The sequence below is a fragment of the Astyanax mexicanus genome, chromosome 11 (assembly GCF_023375975.1).
Source record: "Astyanax mexicanus isolate ESR-SI-001 chromosome 11, AstMex3_surface, whole genome shotgun sequence".
Taxonomy (NCBI): Eukaryota; Metazoa; Chordata; class Actinopteri; order Characiformes; family Acestrorhamphidae; genus Astyanax; species Astyanax mexicanus.
The window spans coordinates 37,442,011-37,462,778 of NC_064418.1; the positions used below are offsets into that span (position 1 = coordinate 37,442,011).

Here is a 20,768-nt window from a genome sequence, read left to right on the forward strand (position 1 = left end):
CAACCAAGAATCACCAAGAAGCAGGTCTGCAAGGATTTGGAAGCTGATGGAACACAGGTGTCACAGGCGTGTTTTACATCGCCATGGACTGAGAGGCTGCCGTGCAAGAAAGAAGCCCTTGCTCCAGAAAAGGCACCTTAAGACTCGGCTGAAGTTTGCTGCTGATCACATGGACAAAGATAAAACCTTCTGGAGGAAAGTTCTCTGGTCAGACGAAACAAAAATTGAGCTGTTTGGCCACAACACCCAGCAATATGTTTGGAGGAGAAAAGGTGAGGCCTTTAATCCCAGGAACACCATGCCTACTGTCAAGCATGGTGGTGGTAGTATTATGCTCTGGGGATGTTTTGCTGCCAGTGGAACTGGTTCTTTGCAGAAAGTAAATGGGATAATGAAGAAGAAGGATTACCTCCAAATTCTGCAGGAAAACTTAAAACCATCAGCCCGAAGGTTGGGTCTTGGGCGCAGTTGGGTGTTCCAACAAGACAATGACCCAAAACACACATCAAAAGTGGTAAAGGAATGGCTAAACCAGGCTAGAATTAAGGTTTTAGAATGGCCTTCCCAAAGTCCTGACTTAAACCCCATTGAGAACATGTGGACAGTGCTAAAGAAACGGGTTCATGCAAGAAAACCATCACATTTAGCTGAACTGCACCAATTCTGTCAAGAAGAGTGGTCAAACATTCGACCTGAAGCTTGCCAGGAGCTTGTGGATGACTACCAAAAGCGCCTAGTTGCCGTGAAAATGGCCAAGGGACATGTAACCAAATACTAATGTTGCTGTATGTATATTTTTGACCCAGCAGATTTGGTGACATTTTCAGCAGACCCATAATAAATTTATGAAAGAACCAAATTTTATGACTGTTTTTTGTGACAAACATGTATGTGTTCCGATCACTCTATCACAGAAAAATAAGAGTTGTAGAACTTATTGAAAACTCAAGACAGCCATAACATTATGTTTTTTTACAAGTGTATGTAAACTTTTGACCACAACTGTAAATAGAAAAAAACAACAGTGAAAAAAACTTTTTTAACATATCCAAAAAAAAGAATATAGAAAGTCAGTTTAGTTGTTTAATATGTTATTACAGTTAAATAAATAAAGTTATTAACATAAATGTTAATGCTGATTGATGGAAAAGTAAGATAAGCATCTACTACTGTTAGATCTGAGATTTAACAGAATAAATGAATGTGAAATCATGTGTATGTTGTAACTGCTTATTAATGCTTTATAATCTAATAAACAATCAATAATAAACTCCTTGGTAAACTATTTAAATACCTTTTATAAAGGAGCCTTATTTTAAAGTGGTTAAATTGAGTAAGTCTAATATATAACACTGTTATTTATATACAGGCAGTACTTTACCGTGTACCGTGTACCCACTCTGCTTACAGTAGCAGAAACTCCCTCAGACTCTCCAGGGCCACATGATCCTAAAAGCTACTGTCTTTACGTAATCTTTCACTGTTATTTTTAGACAATGAGATAATGATTAAATAGAAAACTCCACCTATCAATCACCAGCTGCTTACTGTTTCACAAGCTGGAGTCAAAGGTCAGCTTATGATTTAGAACCACACAAATGGTGTGAAGGCGAGAGGGAGGAAAGAAACTCTTCTGAGTGAGGGCTGAACTGCAGAAAAGGCTAGAGCATGTCTTTAAGGAAGAAGAAAGTAGAAAAAGAAAGAAGAAGGTGAAGAAATTGTGTTTTACAGCTTTGAAGAAGAAGAAGAAAAAAGTGGGAAAGCTAAGAGACAAAGCTGAGGAGGAAATGGTGGCACTGGACAGACAGAAGCGGATGGATATATGTGGTCAGCAGGACTCTGAGGATGTGGGAGAAGCAAACAGACTAAATAGACTCAGAGTGCTCTACAGTCCTCCATTTCTGCTGAACATCGCTCTGGCTCTGCAGGTAGGATTTTTAGGAGTGGCACTTTTGTTCTGGGTACATATAAAAAAATTCTCTCAGCATGTTTTTTTTTGTATTCTGGTAATAATTGACCTACAAAGCTCTGCACAGTTTTTATTTTTTGATGGTTTATATTATTATTTACAGGCTATACTGTATAGTACAGTGTTTTTTTTTTTTTGCAGCTAATGCATCAGACCCCCAACATGCTGCAAATGGCTCTGAATCAACAGTGCATAGAAGTCACATTCTTCACAAAACCTCACAAACATTTGGGTACACATGACAGAAACACTAAGTTATATGATTTTTTATTTTATTTTAAACTATCAATTTGTGAAATATTTTACACAAGTGGATTTTGAATCAAGCTGGCAAAAAATGCAGCTTGACCAGCAAAGTGTATATTGTTTTTGCCATATTCTGGATAAGAACTAATCTAATCAACCTCCTTAAACATTTTGCTCATCCAGTGCTGTTTTTGGTATGGGAGTTGAATCATGGAGGACTATTTTATCATATAAATAAAAAACACAAAACCTAAAAATACTGTATTATGTATTATTGTCACCCAAACTCTTATTTTAGTTTGAAACTGAAGTCAGGTAGAGACCTGTAATTCTAACAATTCAGAAGCAGGATGCAAACGCAAGTCAACAAACTGAACAAAAAAAAACCAAAGAGTATAAAACAAACAAAGAAACAAACAAACTAAAGAAACCAAACCGGAAACTTACACAATACAGCAGGACGGAGGTGCAAACTAACATCAGTCTCACAATAAAGCAGGGTAGAACACAACAGGGTCGAAGAAAAAGCACGACAGAGAACAAAGGAACACATGGAGTATTTATACACAGACAAGGGACACCTTGGGGAAGTAACGAGAGGGCAGGGTTACAAATGAGAAAGGCGGGGCTAAGGCAGAGACAGGATAATAAGAAAATAAGGCCATGTGCTTACAGAGCACATAGCTAGGAACACAAGACAAGAGAAAGGAAGACAGAAGCAGAAAAAGAAACACAAGACGGACACGGGTTAAGGTGTGACAGTAATGACTCACTGACTTGCTGACTGATTTTGTGCTGAAACTTGGTCAAATTAAATAAATTTTTTTTATTGTTTTTCAAGTTGTTAAAGCCATGTTTTGAAACAGCTTAACAATTACATTGCTTTACTGGAGGGTTTAATAATAATCACCTTCCTCAATCTCTCTTTCTCTCTCTGTGTGCAGCATGTTCTGGTGCAGGCCTCTCTGTGTGCGCTGGTGGTGGGGGCGTTGGTGGAGGAAGCTGAGAGGGAACGAATGGCAGGATCTGTGTTTTTTAACTCAGGAATTTGTACACTCCTGCAGAGTTATTTTGGAACACGGTAAAATCTCTCCACCCTCTCTTTTTCTCTGATTCAGATTCAGGGCAGTTTTATTGACATCACTCCAATGAAAACAATGCTGCAAAACCATTAAAGCAATAATAATAGCATTAACGGCAACAAAGAACAACTATAGTTAATAAGGATAAAGTCATTTAAACCATCCACAACAAAGCCGTAACAGAATTATCTGCATTTAATTACAACTCTGATCTGCTTCATTTTTAGTTTACCACTGGTCCAGGCTCCATCTTTGGACTTTCTGGTTCCTGCCTTAGTCCTGCTTTCTGCACAGACAGGTTTGTGAGGCTCTGTTTCTATGCACATAACATTAACCAAAAGTTACAGCTTCATTTCTTCATGTGGGGATTGCTATAATTAAATAAAGAATATTGCTGGAGAATATTGGTTGTGAATTTCTGTGAAACCGACACCAATAACAGTATCACAGTTTCATGATATCATTCACAGTAAATTCACCAGCGTTAAATCAACATTGTTAGTGTTAAATTAACACTAAGAGTAAAAAAATAAACACTAACAGTAACACCCAACACTGGATCTGATCTCCTGTAGGGACTCCAGCAGTCTGCAGAGGGCAGTGTGAGAAATCAAATGAAATTGAGGGCCCAACACACCCAGTTAGAGAGGTACTGCACTGCTGTCCGTGGTCCTGAACACTCAGACCACCCCCTTACTATCTCTATCTCTCTCTTTCTCACCACTGCTTTCTCTTCTGCATGAACTGACATGCTGCAAATAGTCTGGCATATTAATGCTGTTCTGTATATAAATACTGCATATATACCAAACCAGGAGATCAGATCGACTGTATGTGTTATGTGTCTGTGTACCTTCATTGCTGTGTGTGTGTGTTCCAGTTCCAGGGCATGGCTGTGGTAGCAGGGCTGGTACAGCTGTTGGTGGGTTGGTCTGGTGTGGGTGGAGCTTTGCTAGGCTGCTGTGGTCCACTGGTGCTGACCCCTGTGCTCTGCATGCTGGGCTTCTCCGTCTACAGAGAGGCGGCTCTGCTGTGTTCGGACCACTGGGGCCTTGCTCTGCTGTAAGTGCCAGAATATCTGAAAACTTTGCCTCTGTTAGGTTCATGAGAGACAATAATACTTAATTTATATTATGTATATTATAAGTACATCAGTGTAGCATGGCATTATATTAAAAAACATATTAATCTCTTATACTTACCTTAAAAAAAGTGATTGTTAAGGTTGGTGTAGATTTTGGTGCAAAAAAACAAAAAGATTTCAATTTAATTATATATGTTTATAATTAATATAATTATATCTATATATTAATAAATTAAATTATTTACTTATATGAATATGCTGTAATAAGTCTTTTATTTATTTGTCACTTCTTTTGAAAGTTCTTGTGCTTGTGCAACATTCCACACCATGATTCTACACAGGGGAGACTGGAGAATGAGTGGGAAAACAAACACCTCAGAAGAGGTGTAGAAAAAAGAGGGGAAACAGAACAAAGGAAGTGGCATTCATGCCACAGACAAACAAAAGCTAGATTTCAACTCCAAAGAAACCAAACTAAAACACAATCAAACTCAAAAAGTGACTTAGCGTGGCTCAGCCCTCTTCTTTTACTTCTTGTCTTGGTAGTTTGTTTTCTTTTCTCTCTCATGTGTTGTTTTTTTCTTCTTTTCTTTCTCTTTGTTCTTTTTTCTTTTGTCTCTTTGTCTTTTCTTTTCTTCTTTTTTCTTTTTAATTTTTGCTTTTCTTTTACCCACTGTTACCGGGTATCCCTCTACAAAGGTGAAACAGAGAAGCCTGCTTTGACTGGGGTTTATATAGAGTGTTGCACAGGTGCAGCAGGTTGGCACTAATCACCACCAGGGATTCTGGGAGTTGGATTTTTAAAGTCCAATTCTACCATTTCTTCTTTTGTCTATCAGCCCCCCTGCTGGCAGCCTGTGCTGCAGCACTGCACATCACAATGAGGCATTCATGAGTAAACTATGTTAGAAAAATATTTTACATCAGCACAGGGATTGCTACAAGTAAGTCAATGGAAAAAAGTAATGTCAAAAAAATATACATAGTTTAAAAACTAGGTGTTTATTTTATCATCTAAACCTTTGGACAATATAATTAACAATAATTCAATATATATTGTATTAGTTTTTTGAAAATAAAATATTTAAATGATGTTAAAAAAGATACTTTTTAACTATTTTTAAAGATAATAGGGTAATGACAGTTTACAGAATAGGGTGCATTTAAGGCAGGATGGGTCCTCTTTTTTATTAAGACCTTTTTCTTAGTAGCCTATTGGTCACACATTTAGAACAATGAGGCTTTGTGATGATGTCACCAGAAAGGTCCCGCCTCTTGCTGCTGTGGCCAGAACCCCTGTGATTTTTTTGAATTACAACCATAAAAAAATATTTTTTTAAACACACTTTGATCTAAAAGGTGTTGTTTTTTTACATTATATGTGCACAGAGACTTGGGTTTAACCAATAACTGAAAATTATGCCAATGATGATTATGTTAAATTTCAGGTTTTCACAACAAGAATGTTTCATTTACAGAGATTTACATTATTTAGAATAGTCCAACTCCATCATTAGGTGTATAAAACAGACTTTCTTAAAATACTAATTATATACTGTACGTATCTCTGTTTTCAGGACTGTGGTTCTACTGGTGTTTCTGTCTCAGCACCTGCGCTTCTGCTTTCTCCCTGCCTGCCTGAAATTCCCACAGTGTCCCATCTTCAGCATGCTCTCAGTGAGTCCAACCTTTTACAATCAACTGTACAAATTATATCTCGTGTTTTTGGCATGAAGTTACAGGTTAGAAAGTTTAAATATTGTCCTGCAGAGGATACTAGCTGTTAGCACCTCTCATGTTTATGCATTTTTTTGCCTTTGCACAGGTGCTGCTGTCTGTGCTGTTGGTGTGGGCTGTGTTTCTTGCTCTTTTCTACTACGGCCACATCAGTCCTCACTCAGTGCCTGAACTGCTTTTAGAGAATACTAGGTTTAATGCAAGCCAAACCGAGAAAAGGGGTATTCTGAACTCGTCTAGACTGCTCTTTACAGATTCCACCACACCATGGCTCATTCTGCCTGTACCAGGTAAAAGCTCCTTTAGAAGCTCAGAGCTCAGAGCGGTTGTTTTAGCTGGAAGATGAGTGTTTGGAATAGTGTAAGCTCTTGTGTTTTACTAAATTTTAACTAAACTGAGATGTTTCTTGCTTTTCTACTAAGCTTGGAAAAAATGTAGGGTCGATTTTGTCTATTGATCGAGTTTGCATAAATGCATAACTTTTTATTCTTAGCTTTGTGCTTTGATGCACTTTACTGGTGAACAGTTACATCAGATTATATCCCATCTTTTGAAATGCAGGGATTATTGGCTATCCTCTAGCAATTCATTCATCACTGGTCACTTTCTCATAACAGAACAGGTCTTGTCTGGATATGTTTTGGGTGACAGGCTATTCTTGACCCACTGCTACCAGATCAGTGTTAATGCTTGCAACTGACTAGATATAAATGTTGTGGAGCGGTGCCGACAAATGACAACAGAAACAGGGAAACAGTCTGCTTTTCTACACCAATCTAGTGGACATACAGCTTTGGACAAAAATAAGAAACCACTTAAAATTTAAAAGTTTCTTTGATTTTACCAAATTGAAAACCTCTGGAATATAATCAAGAAGAAAATGATTATCACAAGCCATCAAACCAAACTGAACTGCTTGAATTTTGGCACCAGAAGTGGCATAAAATTATCCAAAAGCAGTGTGTACGACTGATGGAGAAGAACATGCCATGCATAAAAAACTGTGATAAAAAAACAGGGTTATTCCACCAAAGTGTTTGTTTATTCATAAACCCCTAAAAGTTTATAAATATGAACTTGTTTCCTTGGCATTATATGATTTCTCATTTACTGCAAATAAATGCTCTAAATGACAATAAATGGGTCATGTAGACGCTCTTTGCGCCCAACAAGGGTCCTTTCGCTTGATCTATATCCACTGGCTGCTTCTTTCGGCCACTTCAGAGACTGATTTTTTTATATATAATTTCATTTTAAATTTTTCCCCATTTTCTCCCCAATTTACATGGCCAATTACCCAACCAACTCATTAGGACTCCCCCTATCACTAGTGATGCCTAGATACCAGAAGAATAAAGACTAGAACATTCCTCCGATACATGTGAAGTCAGCTACCGCCTCTTTTTGAACATTGAGGAGTAGCATCACAGCGCGCTTGGAGGAAAGCGCTGCGACTCGGTTCTGATACATCTGCTCACAGACGCCTCGTGCTGCGGATGTCACCCTTTGAAGTGATGAGGGGAGAAAGCCCCATCTACTCACCCAGAAAGAGCAAGGTCAATTGTGCTTTCTTAGGGCTCCGGTAGGCGATGGCAAGCTGCATGAACAGGATACGAACCGGCGATCTAGTGATCATAGTGGAGCCCATCAGAGACTGGCTATGGATGCCTAGATCTTTCAACAGCCTTTTAGTAGAAGTGGCCACAACACCTCTGCATCCCACCTCAACCAAACAAACTTTTGCTTTCCAACCTCTTTGTTGAGCATCTGCTGCTTGTTCTGTGTAGCACAGTTTCTTGAGCTCATAGGCTTCTTCTTCTGAGATCTCCCATGGCACTGTTAGCTCTACCCTATAAACAGCTTTCAGGGAAGGAGACCAGAGTACCAAGTGTGGTCTAAGGGTGGTAGTTACAATTTCAGGTGAAAAAGTATAAATATATAAATAAGTATAATAATACAGTAAGTAATGAGCGTGTGTGATGACCCTACATGTCCTTTACATGATCTAGGAGATCTAGGGCTCCCCCTGCTGTCTGGCCGAAGCATTGCAGCAGGAGTCGCCGCAGGCTTGTCCTCCTCCATCAGTTCACAGGCAGTGTATGTGCTCGCCGCCCGGCTCCTGAAAGCTCCCACACCTCCAGCACAGGCCTGTAACAGAGGGCTAAGCGTGGAGGGGCTGGGAAGTGTCCTAGCTGGCCTGATGGGAGCGCCAGTGGGGCTTTGCAGCAGTGTGGCAAATGCCTGCACACTTGGGCTCAGCCAGGTAGGATCAATGTCTCAACTCACACTTACAGTATCTCCTCGTTTAATCTGGGCTTTTATCTTTTAAGTGATTTCTACCTCGCCCATCCCAGTTTCCTGTTATAATGCAATGGTTCAGCTGAACATGAACTTTTTACTCACAGTTTTTTTTTTCCCAGAAAGTGAATAATAACCTTGCCTTATCCTGTCTTATCCATCAGTTCTGAGCCATGTAGCTGCAATAAAATACAATTTATCATACAGCCCTATTTAGCATGCATTGGCTGCTTGTTTTTGCTCATGCAGTCTTTCTCTATGCTTATGTAGTTTTCTTTCTCTCTTTCTCTCTGTCTTTCTTTCTCTCAGTGTGGGTCTCGGGGCAGTGTGCAGCTTGCCGGAGTGATGCTGTTGGTTCTGGGTGTGTTTCTGCGACTGACTCAGCTGCTTACCTCAATTCCTCTGGCTATTCACGGTGACCTTCTTCTTCTCTTGCTTGGTCTCCCTCCATCTCCTTATGTTCAGCCTGTGGCCTGTAGGGCTTTGTACTGCACTGCGTATCTAACTTTAGCTGCTGTTTTGCACCTTTTATATCTGGCCAGGTGCTGTACTGAGTGTGACCTACACTGTGGCTGCGGGGACAGGAATAACATACCTCCAGTACACAGACGTGGACTCAGGACGCAACCTTTTCAACACAGGCTTCACTGTGTTCATGTCTCTAGTGCTGCTCCACTGGTTCAGTATCCGACCTGGCTTCATCAACACAGGTATGATGTGAAAGCCTTTAGATTTTAACAGTACACAGTTGTGATGTAATGCAGTTTGTTTGTTCACTGCCTTCTGAGTGTGTGGGAGGGAATACATTCGTACTGGATCTAAATGTTCTGGATGTTTCCACATTTAGGTGTACCCGGTTTGGATGTATTTCTGCAGTCTTGTCTGATGCTGCCTGTGCTTGTGGTTGGCGTCCTGGCCTTCTTTCTGGAACACACAGTTTCAGGTAAAGACAGTTAAATTCTCAATTTGTGATGGACGCAGATGGAATTTGGCCTCCACCTTTATATCTTCCTTTATATTTATATTTATCTGTGCAGTGAACATATATATATATATATATATATATATATATATATATATATATATATATGCACACCAGTACGATCTAGTCATTGCAACAATTGCAATGATAACTGTCTCAGAAATCCAAGCTGGATTACTCGCTGACAGTTGTTCACACTTGCCTTAGAGTAAGAGTAAGTCTTACTGTTTGCTAAGATATTATCTTGAGTTATGAAGCCTAGAATTGTGGGTTAGCCACGATAATCAGTCAATTTAATGCCTTGAAGCTAACAGACACAGCAGCTGGTCTCAGCAGCTTTTTATAAGAAGCTAGAGGCTTCAACACAGTGCTAACTGTTTTTTTTTAAGCTAGATTACTCTCTTAGAGTTGTTGACAGTGTCGATAAACGCTGTGTTAATTTAAGGGTCTACAGGGTAATCCCATAATGTTGATCTCAGTTTAAGCATTTGTGGAGTATGAAGATTAATAGAATTAGTAAACCAGTGTTCCAACCACTGATCCACCACTAATGGAAGGATGGCAGGAACTGGGATCAGTTACCCACTGATCTTATGGATATGGTACACTGTCCACGAAAAAAAAGAAAATATATTTATAAAGCTAATTATGCTGACTGTTTTAGTACTGTTTTAGTACAAGACTGGTTATAATGTCTCTTATAATACTTCCTTGTCATCTAGGGACCCTGTCTGAGAGGGGTTTGGAGCAAGATCAGAGCACTAAGATGATTTATTCACTCGCTGATCAGCTTGAAGGAGCCAGCCAAAGCCAGGAGGCCGTGTACAGTCCACCAGAAGTTGTGAGAAGAGTGATGGGCTTGTCTGCACTCCGAATCGTACCTTTCTGTGCCTGCAGGAGCTCAGACGTGCAGAAAACCAGGGTAACATCTCCAGAGACGTCCACCTTATTGCCCCAGTAACAGATGAAGCATGGAATATCCACTCAGACTGTATATATAAGTTTCAATATAAAATGGACATAATGGACATAATGCAGCAATTTTGCACATGAGCCTTGAGTGATCACATTTACTGGCTGGTCAAGCCAGACTAAGAACCGAGTTACAATTGAGTTACATTTCTTATGTCTGTAGAGACTCTGTACTTCTTTAATGTGTGTCTTCTTTAATGTAGCATGGACCCCAAAGAAGGCAATTTTTTTAAAGAAAAAAGCTCACTTTAACCACAGCAAGAATAAAGAAAAGGAGTGGAACAAGGTATTTCCATATTGTTTAATTTTGAAAAATAGATCTTTAAATAATTTTATTATATAATTTCTGACATCTTTCTGGTAAAAAGTGAATAATGCCACAAAATAAAAAGGTAAATACAGCAAGTCAGATTGTATATGGAGTATTAATCCATAAAGCATACATCGGGAATACAGACTGTATGGCATAACATAAGGCTGTTCACTGAAGTAATGGTTTTACTAAGTGAATAACATCATATATTTCAGTATTTTCATTAAATAACTCTAATAAAGTACTGTGTGTACTGGCGTGTGTTTTACCCCCTTGTGTATGCTATATGTAGAAATACAGTGTACAACATGACCATGAACATTAAATACTTAATGAAGTTACAGAGAGAACTTTTTCAGCAAGAAACGTGAAACGTTGACAGCATCAATGGGTCCAAGATTAAATCTGAACTGAGAATCTGAGAGACTAAATGAGAGTAAGAACAGTACGTAACAAATAACATATGGAACGGTTGACTGCTGAGAACAGGATTTTTCTGATTTCTGACTCTGATGGTTAAAATGCCTTATCCAAAGATAACAGAGCTTTTCTTCAGAAATAATTTGTCTGTGTGTATGTGAGTGCCCCATTCCTGCCATCCTTCCTCTCCATATAACCATAAACTTCATCCTACTCGAACACCTACAGTATCAGACAGGCTAAGGCTGAGTCACTGCTTACCTGAGCAGTTTAAACCTGCTGCATTACCTCATTCACTAGAAAAATGTTGTGTGATGCATGTACTGTAGGTCTGTCACGATAACTATTTTTTCTACTATACTCTCTGGTATTTTCAGTTTAAGCCAATGTTTTGCCATTGATATAATGGTGATTCTTAAAGAGCATTAAATTTTAAGCGCTGCATGTTTTTTCTACATGTTAGATGGTGCACAACTCGATAAAATATGTAAACAAATATGTAAATAAAAAAAAATAGGCAATATTGAGGTCAGCTAGACTTCTTGTGTCCATTTATTATTGTATGATCAATTGATAATGTAATTATCGTGACAGGCCTAGGTGCATGTAAATGAATGTGTGTGCGTGTTTGTGAGTTTGTGAGTGTTTAACGATTATGTTCCAGTGTGTAGGCAGTAAAAGAAACCCATTTTTCCATTAAATAGTGTTGCATTGAATTTTGTTACAGATGGGTTTTTGAATTTTTGACGTTGGCGTCCATTAACACCATTCTCCAAGGGAGGAAAAAACGACAAAATTACTGCTTCCTTCAAGTCTTTAAAGGAAATATAGTCTTGTTGAGTGAGAAGATACTCTGTCCTTCATTTCAGAACTTCTTCTCCTTCTTCTCCTTCTTCTTCTTCTTCTTCTTCTTGTTTTAGAACCATTACTCTACCTTCTTTTATCGCTTATTTTTTTATTGTTCTCATACTGTTCTCCATTCCATGCTGTGGATTCTTTCTAGTCTCTTTTTTTGCTTCCAACATGCACTGTCCTCTTTCTCTCATCGGTCCATACCCATCATGCCCCATGGGTGGAAGTGCTTCGGGTCAAGAACTTTGCTCCCCACCCAGTGCAGCAGTGAGGAGTACCAGTGCACTCCCTCAACCTGGTGGCCCATCGGCCCTCCCCAGCTATGGAGAGCTCTGAGCGGCCCGAAAGCCCAGTGAGCCAGACGGAACTGGTCTGTGGCCGCGTAACAGGAGGAGACAATGTCATTAACCACCACTGTGCCGTGGCTGGTCAGCGGAGCAAACACTCCCATGTCCTCCCGCATCTTCACCCTGCTGACCCGGGACAGGTGCCCTTCTAGACCCGCCCCCAGTGTCGAAACCACGCACTGGCCCGGCCGCACCTGGCTGGCAAACACAGTCCTGAGCCGGCCGGCAGCTGCGGGCCCCGAGCAGTTTCCTTCAGCCACAAACAACAGGTGTGTGGCGGTCAGGCTCAGCGTGGCCCCAGAGTCCGTCTCTACCGTGCAAAACTGCTGCCGGGCCACAGGGCTGCGGTCCAGGAAAGCGATGACCTCGCTGTAGAGGAGCTGACCACTGCCGTCGCTCTGGACCGAGGCCAGCACTCGCTCTCCGGGCTGCAGTTCACGCATGGCCTTCCTGCTCCCGTCCTCCAGAGTGACCAGAGCGCCTCCGGGGAAGCAGCCGCCTGTCTTCGCAGCCACAGAGTGTTCTGAGACAGGGGGAGAAAGAGACAGAATATAACTCATCTGAGCAACTTTACAGTGTACAGTATACATTATATTCATTTGAACAAGTTATTCATTGGCATATTTGCATTAATTCATATAATTTATTATGATAAAATTGTTACACTTTGTTGTTTATTGCTAAACTAAATCAACCCAAAGAAATTGCAGCCTTTTATCTGTAGTTGTGTAATAGTCATTGATGTGAGTGCTTTCTGTTTCTTAAACAGGGTTAGCTCCTCTGACTAAAGACATTTAATTTATTCTGACATTCCAAAAAGACAAAATAATAATTTATTTTAATTTTTTTTAAAGCCAAAATTAAAATGAGTAATCACACCTGTTAAAGACAAAAACAAAAAATGTCGAAAAACAAACAAATAAATAAACAGTGAACCGTAATTGTACTAACAGCACACTACAGTGTTTGACAAAGCGTTTTACTAAAAAACAATGTTAAATGTTAAAGCGTGTCTATGGAAGTAGGAGTGTGATCACAATAATTTAAGGTATTTTTATGGTAGCAATAGTCTTTCTAAAAACTAAAAACGCTATGTTATTAAATTGAATAATTGAATATATATACTGCATCAAAATAAAGGTTTTAAAAAAGGTTTATGTAGTATAAATATAACCGGTAAATTGTTACATTTTCATAAAAATAATGTATCACAACTGAAAGATTTATTTATTTATTTAAGTGCAGAATATTTAATCCATGCATATGAACTGCAAAATTATACATAAAAAAACTTAAAACACAGTACATAGCAAACCAAATACAAAATAGAGTGCTTTCAAACAAAATACTGCTATTATCACTATATAGATTTTTTTTATCATTTCAAAAATTCAAACAATATTGTTATTATAGTATAGGATCTGATATGTTACACCTCTATGTATAAACCCATGATTTATTTGTGTCTCCTTTCCCCTACATATGCTGTATATATTCTCAGCTCACACGTATAGTTTGTCCCCCTCTTTTTCTCTTCCTTTTCTCCCTCATTGTAAACATAAACGTAAAACACCAATAAATCTGAGCGTCCGCCACAGTGGCAAAACAACTTTGTGTGCAAGCAAACACTTTAAGCGCCATTCGTACAGCTAATTAGTTTTCTCTCTTCACTCGACTCGAGTCGCCACGTAAAAATACAATATAAGCTAATAAATAACCACAGGTCTGAGCCTGAGCTCTGCTTTTTTTTTTCCTCCGGCAGAAGGGACCCGTTCGGGCTCTGTAAGACGCTATAGGGCCTGGAATGAGAGTCTCAAGTCTCTGTAGAGTCCAACACAAATATTTGGGAAAGGTGAGTACCAAGGCCAGGTGATAAGACATGGCTGAGATAAGAGATCTGAGAAAGGGAAAAACAGAATTACCGTCTGGAAACAAAGGAGCGGGTTAATCATCTCAAAGCACTTTAGTAACCTGCTCTACTTTTGAATAGTCGGCCGAGGTCTCTCTCTCTCTCTTCCTCTCTCTCTCTCTCTCTGTTCTCTGCCCTTGCCACACCTACATTCTAAAACCTAAAGGTACACACTATGAAACTCGGTTTCAACCACTACAAAGAGCTAAGAGCTTCACAGGAATGCGCTTGAACTGCACGCATGAGACAAATGCTTCCTATTTCATATCTAATCTGCCGATCTCCGAATCACGACCAAGCTTCCGACCACCAAAGCCGTTTCATACAAATTCAATTTCACATTAATCAAGTATCATTTAATCAAATACCCAGCCATGCAGCAGCAGTGCTGCACCCTGGGCTGAAGAACACACCTATAAAGGACTTTGATAAGGTAGGCGCAGACAACAGGTCTTGCCAGTGTTTGCACTTCATATCAGAGCGATAACAAAAAAGTGCTTCACAACAGCCACACAGAAGTCCCATTCCTCAGCGGGGGCCCAAATCTGACACTTTCTTAGACTCGAGTGGTGTGCTAAGACAAAAAAAGCCAGAGGTTATAGGGTCAGCTTTTTCTATGTGTGTGTGTGTGTGTATGAGTAGTGTGAGTCCAGAATGTACTAACGCGACATTTTTGCTGAATGAATTGAGCAAAACCCACATTCCACTGACAAAAATACACAAAAATAAACATGATGGAAACGATGGGGAAATGGAAGGTTTCTTCGGTCGCTTCTGCTTCCTGACAAACTTAAAGATCGGGCCAACATCTCCAGCAAAACACTACAGCTGAACTATAAAAGGGTTCAGATAACAGAGACCACGTAGGAATAGGAAAGGGCAAAAACAAAGAACAGAAAAAAAAAGAACTCCACTCTCTCTATCCGGGTCTGTAATTTGCTCCCAGATGACATCAGTACAGGTAGTGGTTTATGGTCTAATGATGTGGTCTGCTACCTGGTCATCAACCTGCCGCCCAAGTCTCCCACTTATCTCACCTCAGCTAATGAGAACTGACCACACAACTGACCACAGTCTCCACATCAGGACACACCTGAGCCTCCTGGACCATTACTGCAGAGCCACACCTCTGAGCACCTGTGATCAATATGAGCATCTTCTAAAATGGCTTGTGGAGTTTTAGCCCAGATGGACATCAACAAACGTAAAAATTCAACCGTGCAGTTTTATAGATGTCAATTATTCATGCTGTAAACATCATCTGAAATCTGATCTTGATATTTGGCTTCTAATGTTCTATAGTTGTAAATATACGATAAAAAAAATAACATAAGAAAAAACTTTGATAATGCTCTCTTCCAGAGCAACTTTCATTTGAATCGCACTACACAGGTTGGCCAATGTAGTTTACTGGTTTACTAGTCAGGATAAGATGTCTTTAGGACATAATATCAATATAGTTATTGTTATAAGACTAGACTCAATTTTTTTTCCCATTTTTCACATTTTTAGGCTAACTAACTAAAACGAATGTAAAACATTACTGGAATAGCCAACCTACTGACTTAAGAGACAGTACTAGTCTCAAAATAAATAGATTTTAATATATATGTTTTAGGCAAACAAACAAATAAATATATGAATCTACACCATCCAAACATAGTAATGTAGATTCTGTAACTACATTACTACAATATGAATACCAAGCAATCATCTAATAAGGATAAAAAATCTAAATGAAAAACATTTCAGAAAATTGTCAGAATGTGTAAATTTCAGCATAGCTCATTTAAAGCTGATATATACTAATATATTTAAAAAATAATATATTTTTATGCAAAATATATTAATCTCCTCCATCCAAACATAGTAATGTAGGTTCTGTAACTACATTCCTACAGTGTGAATACCATAAACAGTCATCTAATAATGATAAAAAATGAAAATAAAAAACATATAAGATATTTCAGAATGTTTTAGTTTGTCTGTGTGTAAATATCACCATAGCTAATGTGTAGCTGATTTACTGTATACTAATATACAGATTTACAAATTAAAGTGTTTCAGCAACAAAGTCTAGTTTTTGAGAGATTTTAGTATAAAACTCAATGGTAAAAACTACAAATCATTTGGAATATTCATTTAACTTTTGAACTGTAACCTAAAAGCAATAAAATAAAGGATGCTTTTTAACTAAAAGCAGACTCCCTTTAGCTTATGTCTCATCCAGTGGGTATACTCGCTGTAGTTGTGAGGAAGAAAGTGTACTACTATGAGAAGGTAATAAACCTGGATCAATAGTATCTGCACCCGACACTTTGGACTAACTTGTTTAGAACTGTGCTCCAGCATACAGTTTTAGTCTTGTTTCTTACCTGACTTCACGCTGCAATGAACGTGTGCTTTGGACTCATAGTAGACCCAGTCGAAACCGGCCTCCACCGCCAGCCGGGCCAGCATGCCGTACTTGTTACGGTCGCGGTCAGAGGTGGTGATGTCCACCGCTCTGCCTTCATAGTGCAGAGAGTCATCAAAGTGATTTCCATCTTCATCCCAGCCCTCAGTGACTCTCAGCTTCACGCCTGGCCACATGTTCATGACGGAGATAGCCAGGGAGTTCAGCTTGTCCTTACAGCGCTGCAGAAGAAAGAGTTAAGGTCAGAGTTAGTCAAAATTAGAACACTGCAGACCTGCTGTGTCACCACTAAGACAAAATGTAGCCTCCTGTAGAATAAACTAGGCCTATAAAACAGAAGAGTTTCCAAAATTACAAACACACAACCAGTGGTGAAGGTAATGGGCCAGAGATTAAGACTATTTCTAGACTATGTTTTTCTTTCAATGGAAAATCTCAATTCAAAGTGCTGTATAGTCCAAGACAAGGCTTAATCCCTATCTAAGAAACTACCCAAATGAGTACTATGTTGTTCTCCAATTGGGAAATAAAATACACATTTAACATTAGAACTATTTTAATCAGTAATACCAATGAATGGCACAACTGTAGCAACCAAACAAGCAAGTGGAGGGAAAGTTGCAGCAGAAAAAAAGACAGTCACAACAGTCACACTGCAAAAAATGCAGACATGCGATCAACAGGTAATCGTTAAAGTGCAAAAGGTCACTGCCAGAGACGGCCAAAGTTCATGATCATAGCAACACAAAGAATGTAGCTTTCCCTTTAGAGAGGAACAGCGCTATGGGATCAAAGTTAGAAGAGGACAGATAAAACATACAGAACTTGTATCACAAAAGTTATGCAGAAGACGAGACGGCAAACTTATTTAAAAACAGTAGCCCCCTAGCTTTAGCACAAAAGACTAATAGACAAATAAACTTATACAGTAATTATGTTGTATTTTATGTATAATGCAAGCTATTTCTATAGTATGTGAACTTCCTTTCACAATTCTCTCAGCAAGTCATAAAGACTGTCTAAGCCAGAAAAAAAACTATTTTACGCCACAAAATGTTTCTATATGGTTGAAGGAGATCCACCCTCATTCATGTGTCATTTAACCTCATTCACCATGCTTTAAAAAGCTAAAATACTTTTTTTTTTTTTGCTTGTGACAGTCACCATTTTCCTTATGGAAACAAGTTTTCACTGCCAAAACACAGAACACAAATATAGTGGCCTGTTATTTCCAGCACTGTTTATTATGTGTTATACCAAGAAAATAAACACAAAGCATTCTGCTATTATGTGTTCTCGTAATCGTAAAAGGATTTATGGCCCCTAGGTCTATGTATGTAAGGTGCTTTAGTGTTCCTTATTTAGTACTAAAATCTTTTCAAAAGTGTAAGGAGATAAAACTATATTTTATATATATATATATATATATATATATATATATATATATATATATATATATATATATATATATAAATTATTATAAATATAAGTATAAATATAAAATATGAAACCCCTGTTCTTTTAAGTCAGTAAATATAGACTAAAATGTCAAGAAATGCTCACAATGAATTAAATATCTATCACATAAGTATGACATATGATGTATTTGAGAAAATCATTTTGGATGTGTTGATTTTTCATTTATATTACACTAATAAATGCATAAACCTAATATATTAGGGTAGAAAGCTTTTTTCTTACTGTGTCAGATCGAAACTATGGTTCACCTAATTCAATAAATTAGCATTATATACTTTCAACACTTTATTAATCATTTATCATTTGCATCACAAGCGACCACAATGGAAAATACAATGTAAGCAGTATCATAAAGCCACCAATTATGGTTTAGTGAAAAACCTGTATGTAATAGAGATAAAGAGTGTAAAAACTTTTTAAACAACGTCTAAAGAACATTCAACTTCATACAAAGGCTCTTGACCAACTGAAATATCACTCTACAACATATTTCACATCTCTATAACAAACACGCTTCGTTATGAAACCAGGGCATCACTTTTATTTTTAGGTATGTGTGTGAACAGGGATCAGGTGTTGTGGGAATCAGAAGGCTGTAACAGCTCAGGTTCAAACCACACAGTCATGTCGATCAATCTGTTTTCAATACGCTGGTCTGAACAGCACCATGTCTGTTTGTTAAGAGTCTGAGAGATCACTCGTTTCCTGGCGGCGCACACATGGTCATTGGTGTTGTCCACTTATGGAGTGTTTATGGATTAGTTGTAAATAACTCTGATAAGCTGATAAGTCATATTTGCAGTTGTTTCATCACTGTTTCTCAGCTTCGGTCTTGCATGGGAACTCACTGTTTAACCCACTGCCCTTTATCCTTCACTGGTCCCCGCTAGGCTCTTCTATGGGCCAGAACTCCTGTTATTACACCTCAGACCTGCTTTTTGAACCTAATTATCTTGCACTTTATCTCTCACTTTAGCTTGACTCATTTACTCATTTTACTCCTTTAATTCATACTTTGCCAACTCAGTTTAGGACAAAAAACGTAAGATGACCTAAAATATAATCATATCCACATAGATATTAGTTCAATCAGGCTTAACACATATTCACTTGGGTCACAATTGACTGCTGTTTAGTTTACTTCTGTTGACAAGAACTGACTGAGCTGATTGGCTATATTTCAGTAATCAAAACATTATCATTTTAGTGAAGTGAAGAAGTGAAGAAATTAAGAATCTAAGAAAGCCATAATAAAACAACATAATAAAGTCATAAAGAGCATAATACTGTAAAAGTGAGGTGAGAGGTGGGAATGAGTGAAGAAGCTAGAGCAGGTGCTTAAGTTCAGGAGACACATCAACACATACATTTAAATGACAAGAAGACACGACAATGATGCAGGACGGTGCAGAAGATAACAAAACAGTGGGTCCAGCAATTTATGACAGCAGTGCTATAGAGCAATAGAGCAATCGAGCAAAATAGACAGAGAAATCAGAGCAAATCAGGTGTCTGTGGAGATCAATAGAGGCATGAACTGGGAGCAAAGGGCGAACAGCAGCAGTTGTGACGCTGCTTTACTGGAAGCACTGACTGACTCCCGGTGTCTGGACCTTCTCTTACCTGCGTCATGAGCCTGTCCGCGCCCGTGTTCTCCTCATCCTTGAAGATGATGTCGGGGTTGTAGTTGGGGGTGAGCTCCTTAAAGCGCTCCGAGTTTCTGGTGATCTTGCCCTCCACCCTACCGCTGGCCCCCAGCGTCTTCTCGGCCACGTTGGGGCTGAACTGCTTAAGGCTGAGGGGCGTCAGCTTCTTGGGGGTCCTCCGCTTTCCGTATCCCCTCCCGGGGCCGCACGCTTGGGCGGCGGGGGCGAGCAGTAAAGCGCACGAGGCGAGGAGCCCCAGTAGCGCGGGGAGCCGCATGCCGCCCGGAGCTCCACGGTGCGGCGGGTCTCAGCCTGCACCTCCACCGCCACCTCCTCCAGCTCCTCCTGCTCCTGTCCCCCCCACCCTGCCCTCCTGTCCTTCACTCCCCTCCCGGAGCTACCGGTCTCCCCCCACAACCCCCTTTAAACCGGGTAATGCGGGGTTCAGGAACTGTCAGGGGTGCAGGACGCACGCTTTAATCCTCCTTGGTCTCCTCACTCCGCGTCATCGTCGGTGCGTAAAAGCGGCGCGTCGCAGCGCGTGCAGCATGCAACAAAACCCTAAAACGAAACGCCGGTCCAGAGGCGCCGAGCGCGCAGAAGGAACTGAGCGCGAGCCGCAGGAGAGCGCGTTTATTTAGACCAAGGGAGGCGGTGTGGCGTGGAAGCGCGTGCACGTGTATGAGTGCATGTGTGTGTGTATGAGTGTATGTGTGTGTGAGTGCGTGCGCTCTGTGGCGCGCTCTGGTGCGTCCTCTCCAGCAGCGGAGTGAAGGGGATCGCAGGAGCGCAGCTGGCGCGTGAGAGGGCCGCGCCCTGCCGGCTACCAACTTCCTGCCCGCGCGCGTGCCACTCCTACCCGCGGGAGCGCGCGGAGCAGGTCAGTGGTGCGGAGAGGTGCAGTGACACACACACGAACACACACATACACACAGGTAACGTGTTCCAGATAACACACAGGCACCACTTACATTTATAGAAAGGCAATAGGTAATACATGCATACATACAAACCCA

The 20,768-nt window shown here is 39.9% G+C and overlaps 2 protein-coding genes across 2 annotated transcripts; one reads left to right on the forward strand and one right to left on the reverse strand.

Annotated features, from left to right (window-relative positions):
* Positions 1-1,580: 1,580 nt before the first annotated feature.
* On the forward strand, positions 1,581-10,951 carry slc23a3 (solute carrier family 23 member 3). The gene is made up of 12 exons (XM_007259945.4): positions 1,581-1,928; positions 3,160-3,296; positions 3,525-3,595; positions 3,873-3,946; positions 4,178-4,359; positions 5,959-6,058; positions 6,207-6,408; positions 8,128-8,381; positions 8,726-8,831; positions 8,959-9,126; positions 9,264-9,359; positions 10,121-10,951. Exons 1-12 carry the CDS (start codon positions 1,788-1,790, stop codon positions 10,357-10,359), a joined length of 1,770 nt encoding a protein of 589 aa, XP_007260007.3. The 5' UTR covers positions 1,581-1,787; the 3' UTR covers positions 10,360-10,951.
* On the reverse strand, positions 10,658-20,119 carry ihha (Indian hedgehog signaling molecule a). Its single transcript, XM_007259944.4, has 3 exons — positions 19,730-20,119; positions 16,587-16,848; positions 10,658-12,825 (listed from the first exon to the last, which is right to left on the reverse strand). The coding sequence occupies exons 1-3, from the start codon at positions 20,027-20,029 to the stop codon at positions 12,146-12,148; spliced, it is 1,242 nt and encodes a 413-aa protein (XP_007260006.3). The 5' UTR covers positions 20,030-20,119; the 3' UTR covers positions 10,658-12,145.
* Between the last annotated feature and the right edge of the window lie 649 nt (positions 20,120-20,768).